The sequence below is a fragment of the Scyliorhinus torazame genome, chromosome 11, assembly GCF_047496885.1.
Source record: "Scyliorhinus torazame isolate Kashiwa2021f chromosome 11, sScyTor2.1, whole genome shotgun sequence".
NCBI classification, from domain to species: Eukaryota; Metazoa; Chordata; class Chondrichthyes; order Carcharhiniformes; family Scyliorhinidae; genus Scyliorhinus; species Scyliorhinus torazame.
Window position 1 is genome coordinate 246,421,260 of NC_092717.1, and position 13,132 is coordinate 246,434,391.

The 13,132-nt window shown below is 51.0% G+C and overlaps 1 protein-coding gene across 3 annotated transcripts in view; it reads right to left on the reverse strand.

The window, feature by feature from the left end:
• lama3 (laminin, alpha 3) overlaps window positions 1-13,132 on the reverse strand; it is an 858,151-nt gene that overhangs the window by 213,172 nt on the left and 631,847 nt on the right. For all 3 annotated transcript variants that reach the window (XM_072468523.1, XM_072468524.1, XM_072468522.1), the window contains exons 35-36: window positions 11,077-11,221; window positions 7,823-7,963 (exon numbers count right to left, since the gene is read on the reverse strand). In XM_072468523.1, coding sequence (XP_072324624.1) covers window positions 7,823-7,963; window positions 11,077-11,221 — 286 coding nt within the window. The remainder of the gene's footprint in view (window positions 1-7,822; window positions 7,964-11,076; window positions 11,222-13,132) is intronic.

Consider the following 13,132-nt stretch of genomic DNA (forward strand, 5'->3'; position numbering starts at 1 on the left):
AAGTCCCCTCCCATGACCAACCTGTGCGAGTCCAGGTCCGGTATCTTCCCCAGCATCCTCTTTATAAACTCCACATCATCCCAATTTGGCACATACACATTTACTAATACCACCTGCTCCCCCTCCAGTTTCCCACTGACCATAATGTACCAACCTCCCACATACGAGACTATTCTACCCGCCTCAAACACCACCCGCTTGTTCATCAGGATTGCGACCCCTTTAGTCTTTGAATCTAGACCCGAGTGAAAGACCTGACTGACCCAGCCTTTCCTCAATCTAATCTGGTCAGTTACTTTAAGGTGCGTCTCCTGCAACATTACCACGTCTGCCTTCAGTCCCCTAAGATGCGCAAACACACGTGCCCTCTTGACTGACCCATTTAACCCTCGAACATTCCAGGTGATCAGCCTAGTTGGGGGGCTCGTTGTCCCCCCCTTCGCCGATCAGCCATCCCCCTTTTTTGGGCCCGCCTCCAGCCCATGCTCCGTGCCTCCACCGGCCCGCCCATAAGCAGCCTCCACCCCCAACCTCCTCTCTGTCCCTTGGCCCAAGTCCCTCCCTCGTCAGCAGAACATTTCCCCCCCTCCCCCCCAGTAACAACACTCTGTAACCCAACCCTTTTGATAAACCAAACATATGCACACACCCCACTGCTCTTCCGTGAGCTAGCCCGCCCAGCTAGCTTGGTGGCCCCCATCCCTGGCGCCGGATAGTCTCCCACCTATTGTTCCCCCTCCCTCCTCCTCCCCTCCACCCCTCCTCCTCCCCCCGCTTCCTCCCCCCCATCCACCCCTCCGCCCCCCCTCCACCCCCCCTCCCCCTCCCCCTCCTCCCGCCCCCTCCTCCCGCCCCCTCCCCCCCCCCCCCCCGCCCTCCCTCCAACATGAACACTGCAGCAAAGTTCAAAAGTTCTCAGTCCACCGCCAGTCCTTTCCTTTTCGCAAAGTCCAGCGTGTCCTCGGGCGACTCAAAATAAAAGTGCTGTTCCTCGTATGTGACCCAGAGACGGGCCGGATACAAGAGTCCGAACTTCACCTTTTTCTTAAAAAGGATCAACCTAATCTGGTTGAAGCCTGCTCTTCTCCTGGCCACCTCCACACTCGGGTCTTGGTAAACCCGCAGGATACTGTTGTTCCACTTACAGCTCCGTGTCTGCTTGGCCCACTGTAGAATTGCTCCTTATCCAAGCACCTGTGGAATCTCACCACCACTGCCCTCGGGGTGTCTCCCGTTCGCGGTTTCTGTGAGCTCTGTCCACCTCCAAGGGTCAGGAGAATGTCCCATCCCCCAGCAGCTTCTCAAACATGTCTGCGATGTATGCCCCAGCGTCCGCTCCTTCGGACCCCTCCGGGAGCCCAACGATTCTCAAGTTCTGTTAGCGGGACCTATTCTCTAGGTCCTCCACCTTCTCCAGGAACTTCTGTCGGTCTCTCAGCATCCCCACCTCCAACTCCACCGCAGTTTGATGTTCCTCCTGCTCAGCCAGCACCTTCTCCACCTTCTGGATCATCCAATCTAAGCTCCAGCCACTCAATCGACTCTTTTATCGGGTCCAAGCAGTCCCGTCTCTGCTTAGCAAAGCCTTCCTGAATAACTTGCATCAGCTGCTCCGTTGACCGCTGGGTCGACAAACCAGAGGTCCGGTCCTCCGCCATGCTGTCTCCTGCTGCAACTTCAGCCCAAGCCTTCTCTGTCTTTCTGTTTCTGCCTTTACGAGCACTTCTAATCCTTCTCTCCATGCACCGATGTGGGAATTCAGTACACAATTGCCTCTGTCATCAGTTTTACAGTTCAAGTCCGGTAGAAATCCGGGAGAAAAGGTCCAAAAGTCCGACCCGAGCGGGAGCCGCCAAATGTGCGACTTACTCCTTCATAGCCGCCACCGGAAGTGAGGCCAACATTTATTGCCCATTCCTATTTTCCCTTAGGCTGAGTGGGTCTGGAGTCATATGTAGCAGAGAGCAGGTCAGGATGGCAGATTTCATTCCCTAAACTGTGTGGGATTTTACAGCAATCGCTGAGCGTCATTACTGAGACTAACTCTCAATTCCCAATTTATTAACTAAATTTAAATTCCACAAGCAGCCACAAGGAACCTCTGGCCCCAGATCATTATCCTGGGCCTGGGGTCAATAGTCCAGTGTCATTACCACCACACCACCATCCCTCCTAACTGTGTGTATTAGAATTACTGACCTCCCAGGATTAGCATGGAGTGTCCAGCAATGACAGACTATTCTCCAGAACACTGCTGCAAACAACACTTGGGAGAAATAAGTCCTCCGGACATTGAAAACCTGTTGGGGGGGGGTGGGGTTAAGGAACATTTCTTTGAACACTTCTTTTATTTACGAAGTGTAAAAATATTGCAACGGGGAAAGATAGCTGTTTGATTGGATGATACTGGGCAATCAGATAAAGAAGAAATAAAAATAGTAAATGCAGAAAACACTGAGCAGGTCTGGCAGCAACTGAGGAGAGAGAAACAGAGTTAATGTTTCAGATCTATAACATAGCTTACAGCACCCATACACTCCTTCATGGTACAAATTCACGGTGCAAAATCCTTAAAAACGTCAGTCAACTGTGGCTATCGATGGAAGTTCAGAATTGCATAAAATTAAAAGAGGTTCATAAAGTTGCCAGAAATATTAGTGATGCTGAGGATTGGGAGGTTTTTAGAATTCAGCAAAGGAAGGGCAGGAAACTGATAAGGAAAGGGAGAACAGAACATAAAAATGGGCTGTAAAAGCTTCTACAGGTTTGGCGAAGACAAATGTGGGTCCATTAGAACAAGAACAAAGAACAAAGAAAATTACAGCACAGGAACAGGCCCTTCGGCCCTCCCAGCCTGCACTGATCCAGATCCTTTATCTATTTTCCAAGGATCTACTTCCTTCTTATAGGCAGAGTCAGGAGAATTCTTATTGAGGAACAGAGAAATGTCAGAGAAGCTAAATGATTACTTTGTGGCTGTTTTCACCAAGGGCAATACAATAAATCTCCCAGGTACAGAGATCCAAGGAACTAGAGAGAATGACGAGTTGAAGGATTTTAGTTTAAGTAAGAAGGTTGTATTGGAGAAATTAATAGGACTGAAAGTTGATAAGTCCCCGGGAACTGATATTATTTCGTAATAATCTTTATTGTCACAAGTAGACTTACATTAACACTGCAATGAAGTTACTGTGAAAATCCCCTCATCGCCACATTCCGGCGCCTGTTTGGGTACACAGAGGGAGAATTCAGAATGTCCAATTTACCGAACAGCACGTCTTTGGGGACTTGTGGGAGGAAACCGGAGCACCAGAGGAAACCCACGCAGACACGGGGAGAACGTGCAGACTCCGCACAAACAGTGACCCAAGCCGGGAATCGAACCTGGGACCCGAGCGCTGTGAAGCAACAGTGCTAACCACTGTGCTACTGTGCCACCTATGATTATGCATCCCAGAGTGTTGAAAGAGGTTGCTATAGAAATAGTGGACGAATTGGTGATCATTGTCCAAAATGTTATAGATTCTGGACTGGTTCCTGAAGAATGGAAGGTTGAAAATGTCACCCCACTATTTAAAAAGAGAGGAAAAGAGAAAACAGGGGCGGAATTGTCCCACCCCCCCCACGCCGGGTGGGAGAATCGCCGGGTCGCCGCGCGTGTCCCGCCACGCCGCCCCGACAGCCGTAAGTGATTCTCCCAACCCCCCCAAACCGGCGCGGCGAGAATCACGGCTGGCGAGCGGTGATTCTCCGGCCCGGATGGGCCGAGCGGCCTGCCCAACACGACAGGTTCCCGCCGGCGCCGGCCACACCTGGTCGCTGCCGGCGGGAACAGCGCGGGAACGCTGAGGGGGGCGGCCTGTGGGGGGGGGGGAGGGGGGATCTTGCACCGGAGGGGTGCCTCAAATGGAGTCTGGCCCGCGATCAGTGCCCACCGATCGGCGGGCCGGCCTCTCTGAAGGAGGACCTCCTTTCCTCCGCCGCCCCGCAAGACCCATCCGACACCTTCTTGTGGGGTGTCCTTGGGAAGGACGGGAACCGCGCATGCGCGGGTGATGTCATTCACGCGGCGCCAGCTGTGTCATTTACACGGTGCCGCTTTTACGCGGCGCCAAGGCCTGGCACGCATAACTGACGCGACGCCGCTCCTAGCCCCCCGGGGGGCGGGTGAATAGGGGGCTGGGAGCAGGTTCCGACACCGGAGCGAAACACTCCGGTTTTCACTCCGGCGTCGGCACTTAGACTCCCGATGGGAGAATTACACCCAGGGAACCACAGAACTGTCAACATTATATAGTTGCAGCAAAAATGCTGAATCTATTGTTAAGGATGTGGAACATAGACACTTAGACAATGATGATCTGATTGGGCAGAGTGAGCATGCATTTAATTGAGAAATCACGTTTGATGAATTTCTTGGAATTGTTTGAGGATATCAGCAAATTTGACAAAGGGGAGTTGATGGACTTGGTGGGCGCAACCGTTCCACGACACCCAGACACCAGCGCGCGATTCTCCGAGGTGCGGAGAATCGGCGCCATTTGTGTTTCACGCACCGCCGGCCGCTGGAATCGGCAGGGTTGCCGACTCTCCGGTCCGGATGGGCCGAGCGGCCGTGCGGAAAAAGCAGAGTCCCGCCGGCACCGCTCACCCCTGGTCGTTGCCGGTGGGAACTCTGTGCGAAGGGTCGGGGTGGCGGCCTATGGGGCGGGGAAAAGCGCTCCGTCACCGGGGGGACGGCTCCGATGGGGTCTGGCCCATGATCGGGGCCCACCCGACAGAATCGGTCACCCCCGTGCCCGTTTCGCGACGTCGTGAAACGCGATGGTGTTCACGACGGCGCGAACCCTTAGTCTCCATTTTGGAGAATTGCCCCCGGTATATTTGGATTTTCAGAAGGCTTTTGACAGGGCAGCACGCTAGCACACGTGGCTAGCTCTGTGGCCCAGGGTCCCAGGTTCAATTCCCCGCTGGGTCACTGTCTGTGCGGAGTCTGCACGTTCTCTGCACGTTCTCCCTGTGTGTGCGTGGGTTTCCTCCGGGTGCTCCGGTTTCCTCCCACAGTCCAAAGACGTGCAGGTTAGGTGGATTGGCCACACTAAAATTGCCCTTAGTGTCCAAAAAGGTTAAGAGGGGTTATTGGGTTACGGGGATAGGGTGGAAGTGAGGGCTTAAGTGGGTCGGTGCAGACTCGATGGGCTGACTGGCCTCCTTCTGCACTGTATGTTCTATGTATCTATGTATGAAGTCCCCTAAAGGATGTTAATTAGCAAAATAACAGCACATGGAGTAGGAGGGGATTTGCTGGCACGGCCTCAGGATTGGCTAACAGGCAGAAAACAGAGAATAGAAACAAACAAGCATTGGCAGGTTGTGGCTAGTGAGGCAGAGCAAGGATCAGTCCTCGGGCCCCACCCGTTCCCAATATACATCAGTGACTTGGATGTGGGGACCAAATGGAATAGTTAGTGGCAATGTGTGTTGTGAGGAAGATGTAAAGGGGGTACAAGAGGGTTTGGACAGACTTAGTGAGTGGGCAAGAACATAGCAGGTGGAATATATGTGGAAAAATGTGATCCATTTTGGTTGTAGGAAAATATGCGCAGAGAATTTCTTTAGTGTAAGAAATTACAATGTGTAGATGTATAAAGGGATCTGGGTGTCCTTGTTGATAACATGCAGGCGCAGGGAGATACTGGGAAGAATTATCGCAAGAGGATTTGACTACAAGAATGGTGAGGTCTTGATTCAATTAGAGCTTGGTTAGACTGCACCTGCAGCACTGTGTGCAGTTTTGGTTCCCCCACCTCAGAAAGGATATTATTGCCAAAGAAGGAGTGTAACAAAGGTTCACTAGACTTGTCCTGGGATGGTTGGACTGCCTTATGAAGAGAGATTGGAGAAACTAGGCCTGCATTCTCTCGAGTATCGAAGAATGAGAGGTGAAACCTACAAAACACTTAGAGAAGGAAAAGACAGGGTGGATGCAGAGATAAGGGGCGAAATTCTCCAGAAACGGCGCGATGTCCGCCGACTGGCGCCCAAAACGGCGCCAATCAGACGGGCATCGCGCCGCCCCAAAGGTGCGGAATGCTCCGCATCTTTGGGGGCCGAGCCCCAACATTGAGGGGCTAGGCCGGCGCTGGAGGAATTTCCGCCCCGCCAGCTGCCGGAAACGGCCTTTGGTGCCCCGCCAGCTGGCGCGGAAATGACATCCCCGGGTGGCGCATGCGCGGGAGCGTCAGCGGCCGCTGACAGTTTCCCACGCATGCGCAGTGGAGGGAGTCTCTTCCGCCTCCGCCATGGTGGAGACCGTGGCGGAGGCGGAAGGGAAAGAGTGCCCCCACGGCAATGGCCCGCCCGCGGATCGGTGGGCCCCGATCGCGGGCCAGGCCACCGTGGGGGCACCCCCCCGGGGCCAGATCATCCCGCGCCCCCCCCAGGACCCCGGAGCCCGCCCACGCCGCCTTGTCCCGCCGTTCAAAAGGTGGTTTAATCCACGCCGGCGGGACAGGCAATTTATCGGCGGGACTTTGGCCCATCCGGGCCGGAGAATCAAGCGGGGGTGCCCGCCAACCGGCGCGGCCTGATTCCCGCCCCCGCCGAATATCCGGTGCCGGAGACTTCGGCAACCGGCGGGGGCGGGATTCACGGCAGCCCCCGGCGATTCTCCAACCCGGCGGGGGGTCGGAGAATGACGCCCCAGATACTTCCCTTGGTGGGAGAGTCTTCAGCCAGGGAGCACAATTTCAAAATAAGGGGAATGCCACATCAGACCTAGATGATCGTATTGAATGGGTGAGCAAGCTCGACGGGCAGAATGGCCTACTTCTGTTCCTATGTTCCTTCCACCAAAATACAAACCACAGGTCTGAAACATCAAATTTGGGCTGCAATTTCTGGGGTACCTTGATGATCCATCACCAGGGCCAAAGGGGGAGGATTACCCAACTCCCTGGAAGGTGTTTTGAATCAAATATGAAGCTGCCATCCCACTAGCCCTCCATGGAGTGTCATAAAGGGGAGGCATCCCCAGAAACTGCTGGGAGAGCACCAGGATTTGCCTGGCAGTCTTCACATGTGGTGGTGGGCCCTCCATGTGTAGGTAAAATTCATACAGGGGCAAAAGGTAGCCCTTCATTACCTACTTAGGCAGTTCAATTGGCCACTCGATAGGTAGCTGTCGTGCCAAGTTTCCCCCTGGTAAAACGGCATGTGATAGACTTCCCTGCCAGTGCCGTCTTTTGCCATACTGCTCGCCCTTGCACTTCCCAGCCCATCTTTAATGAGCCAGCAACATTCAGCGCTCTGTCCACAAATATTGGCAGACTATTTCCAGCATTTGCTGATTTTATTTCAGCATTTTGTTTTTGTATAAGCAGTTAATAAAATATCTATCTATATTCAATAGGAACATGGGACTTAAGAGCCAATCAGCCCTTCCAGTCTACTCCACCATTCGATAATAATATGGCTAATCAGATTGTCGTCTCAACTCCCCTTTATACCTGCCCTGCATAACCCTTGACTCCTTTGTCCATCAAAAATCCAATTTGCTGTAGGAAGTGAGGCATCTTGAAGATGGACAACCAATGGTTGACCACGGTGGCGTAATGCTTGGGGACAGAAGGACATGTGATGGCATCCCCAAGAATATGTTCAACCAGAATTGGCAAACCAAATGTGTTTATAGACTTGAATCTTTCCAATGCAAATTCTTAAATTAAACCGTGTATGGTTCTCGAATTTTGATGCTTACTTCAGAGATACACCATACATTCAGAGGAAATTCAAAATTGAGGATGTGGACTTTTTCACTCACTTTAGTCCTGGACTTATTGGAACTTCGACACTCATTTGTTATTCCAAAGCAAAAACAGCTTGTGCAGCCTTTGGGATTGGCTGGATCTAGGTGAAATGAGCCAGGTCGACAGATATCGCACTGTGCACCTATAACGTTTTCCTAAAATGATTAAAGCAGAAAAATGTAAAGTTCACGGAAACATTATTTTTCATGTTAGATATAAGGTTTGGGTCACTCTGACATAAAAGGTGGAATTTTCTGCCCACCCCCCCCCCCCCCGGTGACATCACATCCTATGAAAGAATTGTGAGGATGGATGTTATAGATATTTTGAAGTATTCTGTAAAGAAGGCTGTGTCTGTTTGTGTGTAAATGATGCAATTAAACTGGGAAAATGTTAATGGAAACAGCTTGTCTGGGAGAATTGAAAGATGAAAGGAGTAGAAGTGTTAAATGCATACATTCGTAATGAATCTACTGTCGTCATGTGAGAATACCTTTAAGAAATGGGTGTTTATAAATGGGTGAGTATATAAGTATCTGTAGTGAGAGTACCTTTAAGAAATGGGTGTTTAGAACTGCAGTGATGTCAGAGAGTGGGTGGCGTTGGACTGTCTGTCAGCTTTTTACTTTCGTTTTAGGCAGTTTGCTGCAGAGTGTGTTTTAGTTTCATTTTCAGAGATGGATAGCTGCAGTCACAACCAGAAGGGGTATTAGAGTCTCTCTCTGTAATCTATAGACTGTAAATCGATCCTTTGGTGATTTAAAACTCATAACTGCTCTCAGTAGTGACTTTAACCTGATGTGCTTCTGTTTAAAGGTTTTGTTTAAGTATTATGGATGTTATAGGGACAGCTTAAGCATTACTTAGTGTTGTATTCTTTGGGGGTTGTATTTGAATTTGTGGTTGCTAAGATGTTCACTGTATGTTTTAAAAAGGTTAACTTGGGTTCATAGAATAAACATTGTTTTGCTTTAAAAAATACTTTTCCATTTCTGCTGTCCCACACCTGTAGAGTGGGCCGTGTGCTCCCCATACCACAATCTAGTAAAAGTTGTGGGTCAGGTGAACTCCATGATACACTTTGGGGTTCTCTAAACCCTGGCCCATAACACTACGGACAAGTGGATTTAAGTAAATAAGTAGAGTTTAGAAATAGGCCCCTGGGGAACACCATTTTTAACCATCCCCCTGGTCTGAAAAACAACATTCTACCATGATTGACCGCTTTCTGACATTAAGCCAGTTTTTGATCCATTTCACACTGGCTCTCCGATTCCGTAAGCCTTGTATGTGGCACCTTGTCAAACAGTTCCTTGAAATCCATACCGACAACATTTACCACATTCCCTTCATCAATATTCTCTGTCGCTTCATCAAAAAATTAAAGTAGAATAGTCAAGGACAATCTACCTTTTGCAAATCCATGTTGGCTCGCTCTAATTAACTCAAAGCTCTCTTAGCGCCTGTTGTCGCATTTCCCCTTGATTAAGGATTCCAAAACATTGCCCACCAGTGATGTTTGACTAATCAGCCTGTAATTTTTAAGACAGTCCTTGTACCCTGGGTGGGATTTTCTCATTATGCGGCAGAGTGTCCACGCCGTTGGAAACGCCGTCAGCGGCGTAAACGGGCCGCTGGGAGCACCGATTCTGGCCCCTACAGGTGGCTAGCACGGCCCTGGAGCTGTTCACGCCGCTCCAGCCTCCCATCCCGGCGCGAACTGTGCGCCGTGTCAACCCGCGCATGCGCGGTGGCCTCCCTCAACGTGTCGGCCCCGACGCAACATGGCGCGAGCGTTCAGGGGCCGGCGCGCAAGAAAATAGGCCCGGGGAGCGAGAGGCCGGCCCGCCGCTCGGTGGGCCCCGATCGCGGGCCAGGCCCCATTGGAGGCCCCCCCCCCCCCCCCGGGGTCGGAGCCCCCCTTCTCACCACACAGGCCGCCCCCCTGACCCTGCGCGCAGAGTTCCCGCCGGCTGCGACCAGGTGTGGACGGCGCTGGCGGGACTCTGTCTTTTTAGAGCGGTCGCTCGGCCCAGCCGGGCCGGAGAATCGCACCAGCGCCAATGGCGCCAATTCTCCACGCGTGCCGGCGTCGGGGTGGCGTGGCGCGGTTGCGGGGATTCTCCGGCCCGGTGCGGGGTTGGGAGAATCCCGCCCCCTTTCTTGCAGAAAGATAGCACAGGCATGATGGGCCAAATGGCCTCCTTACATGCTGTAACCACTCTGTGGTTTAAGATTTACCAAAATGCCTTTCAGGGATAACTTGGATTTAATGGAGATGCTCAAAATCATTAACAGTTGCGACTAATTGGACAGCCCCTTCAAAGAGCTGGGACAGGACTGGCAGGCCAATCTCATTCTGTGCTGTGTCATTCTATGATTCGATGTATGTTAAATAGGTTAAATCCTCATCAACATGGCAGAAATAGGAAAGAAGTAAAGAGGAATTCATTAGGCCTTGATAGCCTAATAATTGCATAACGTCAAAGCCACAGAATTATTCTATTTACTTCTTCTAACTATTTACAACTTTGCTGTTTTAATTTGTTTTGGCATCTCTCCCAGTTGTCAGCCAGGCTAAGATCAGAAACTCTGCTGGCGAGAGACACAATCTGTGACTGGGAATACATTTATAATGTTGAAAAGTTCCAATCCTCGCCAAGAGTGGCGATTGTAAACAAAATGTTATTTATTGTATGGCTCTTTATCGATCTACAGACTGCCCTCGCAGAGGGTGCAGAGGAGATGGACTGGAATGTGACCAAGGATGAGGGACTTCAGTTATGTGCAGAGACTGATATTAATTCTCCTTAAGAGCAAAGAGGTTTAAGAGGAGACTTGATAGAGTTGTTCACAATTACAGGGCTGTGGGGGTTTAGGGGATTGGGGGATTGACAGGGGAAACCGCTTCCTTTTTTGTGTGAGGGTTGGCAACCAGAGGAGACCAAATATTAAAGATGATCGGCAAAAGTGTCAGAGGTGAAGCAAAGGGAATGTTTTATGATCGGGAATGTGCTGCCTGAAACAGGAGGAAGGAGATTTAACAGTAACTTTCAAAAGGGAATTGGATAAATGTTTAAAAGGAAAAACTAGGCTATGGGGAAAGTGAGATTAAGCAGATAGCTCTTTCAAACAGTCGGCAGACACAATGACCGAGTGGCCTTTTTCATAGTCGGACACTCCTCTACCGTGAGAAAATGACAGTGTATAATAATCTCACTTTATTTGCAATGTATCGTCATTTGTTCCCTTAGAAAATAGGACTGACCTTACAAAGACACTGTCCAGTTATGGGATCGCACATCCTTGGCTGCGTTGTTTCACGGTTACAGTTACAGGGAATGCAGCCTGGGTAACGGGAGTAACCGACGGAACAGCGGTCACACTGACGACCTGTCACCTTCGATTTGCATCTAAATGGAAAAAGTATCTGAAAGTAAACTGCTCACACCAGGTCTATGGAATACAATTTCTTTCCAAAATAATCTGACTCTTTGTATTTTCAATGGGCGTGATTTAACGGAAATGAAGCAAAGTCCCGTGTCGAGGGCGTTTAAGCACCGGCAGCGCCAAGAACAACCCGCTATTAATCTGGACTCTGCTTCATTCCTGGGCCTCCGCTCACCAGTACAGGAAGGAAGGCTGATCTCTCAACGCCCCCCACCAGGGCCTCTGGATCCCCTTCAACTCCCCAACTCACACTAATAAAGGTGGGATACCCCCGGACCAGATCCCTGATTTGGGCATGATGTCACCTGGGCACCTTGGCACTCACTCCCAGGATGGCAGTGTCACAGTGCCCAGATGGCATCCTGCCCAGAGCCTGACCACCCAGGGGCCCCTGTTCGCCGGGGAGACCCCCCACCCCCTCGTGCCGATACGTCTGCTCCCCATTTGCGGGAACAAGTGCTTAAACAGCGTCCGCTTGGGTCTCCGAGGTGAGGCCGCTCGATCCCGAGCGCTGGGCAGATTCAGCGTAGACATATTCAAGTGAGACTAATTGCACACATCAATATGGGTCCCGTCCTCAATGGGCGGGATCCAGATCGCGACGCCTCACGAGACCTTGTTAGAGCTCGCGAGGCGAGGAGAGGTTGGTAATTCTCGCAAGAGTCGAGTCCCAAGTCGGGTTGGATCAATGTTATAATCTTTAAAGAAAAGAACCAAACTGACTGAATTTAACTCTTGTCACATTCCCCATAATCCCATTCCCGCATGCATAACGAAAGACTTCGATTTAGACGGAAACTTTCACAATCTCAGGATATCCCAAAGTGTTTCACAGACAGTGGATTGGATACTTTTGAATTAGTTACTATTATAATGGTGTTGAAGGTGTTGGTTGAGGGTTAAATGTTGACCAGTGCACAGAGTGGAACCTTCTTCAAAGCAGTTCCACAGGGTCGGAGAAGGGGGATGGGGTCTCGATTAGAGTGCACCCCAAACTCTCTGGGATTAGAAGAAGGTGCTGATTTTAGAAGACATAATATCCCGACAATGCAGAAGGGGGCCATTCGGCCCATCGAGTCTGCGCTGACTCTCTGAAAGAGCACCCTCCCGAGGCTCACTCCCCTGCCCTATCCCCGTAACTTCACCTAACCTGCACAGCTTTGGACACTAGGGGGCAAATTAACATGGCCAGTCCACCTACTGCACACCTCTGGACTGTGGAGGAAACTGGAGCCCCCGGAGGAAACCCACGCACACACGGGGAGAACATCTGTACTCCACACAGTCACCCAAGGCCGGAATTGAACCCGGGTCCCTGGCGCTGCGAGGCAGCAGTGCTAACCACCGTGCCAACATGCCTCCTTATTGAAACACACAAGACTAAGATGGCTTGATGGGAGTTTAGCTGGAAGGCTGCTTCCCCTGCTGGGAAATCTAGGACTAAAGGTCAGCCATATAGATGAGATGAGGAGACATTTCTTCACTCAAAAGGGGATTGAATCTTTGGAATTCCCGACTCAATAGGCTTTTAGACTCTACCGGGTCAAAGAATGTGGGGATAAGACAGGAAAACATTGTAAGACGAGATGGATGAATTGTGCCTCAGTTTAACAACTCATCCTTAAGGCGGTACCCCCAATGGTGCGGCACTCCCTCAGTACTGCACTGAGAGTGAGAGTCTGCATTCTGTGCTCATGCCCCTCGAGAGGGATTTAAACTCACAAGCTTCTGACTGGAAGGCTCAGGAACCTGGCCGCTAGTTCAGTTCCCAATACAAACACCCTGGAATAACAAATGGCAGTGGAGGGCCAACACCCTTCACGGGTTGGTCAGTCGGTTGCAGCAGTTGCCCAGTAGCTGTTACATGTGGAGGA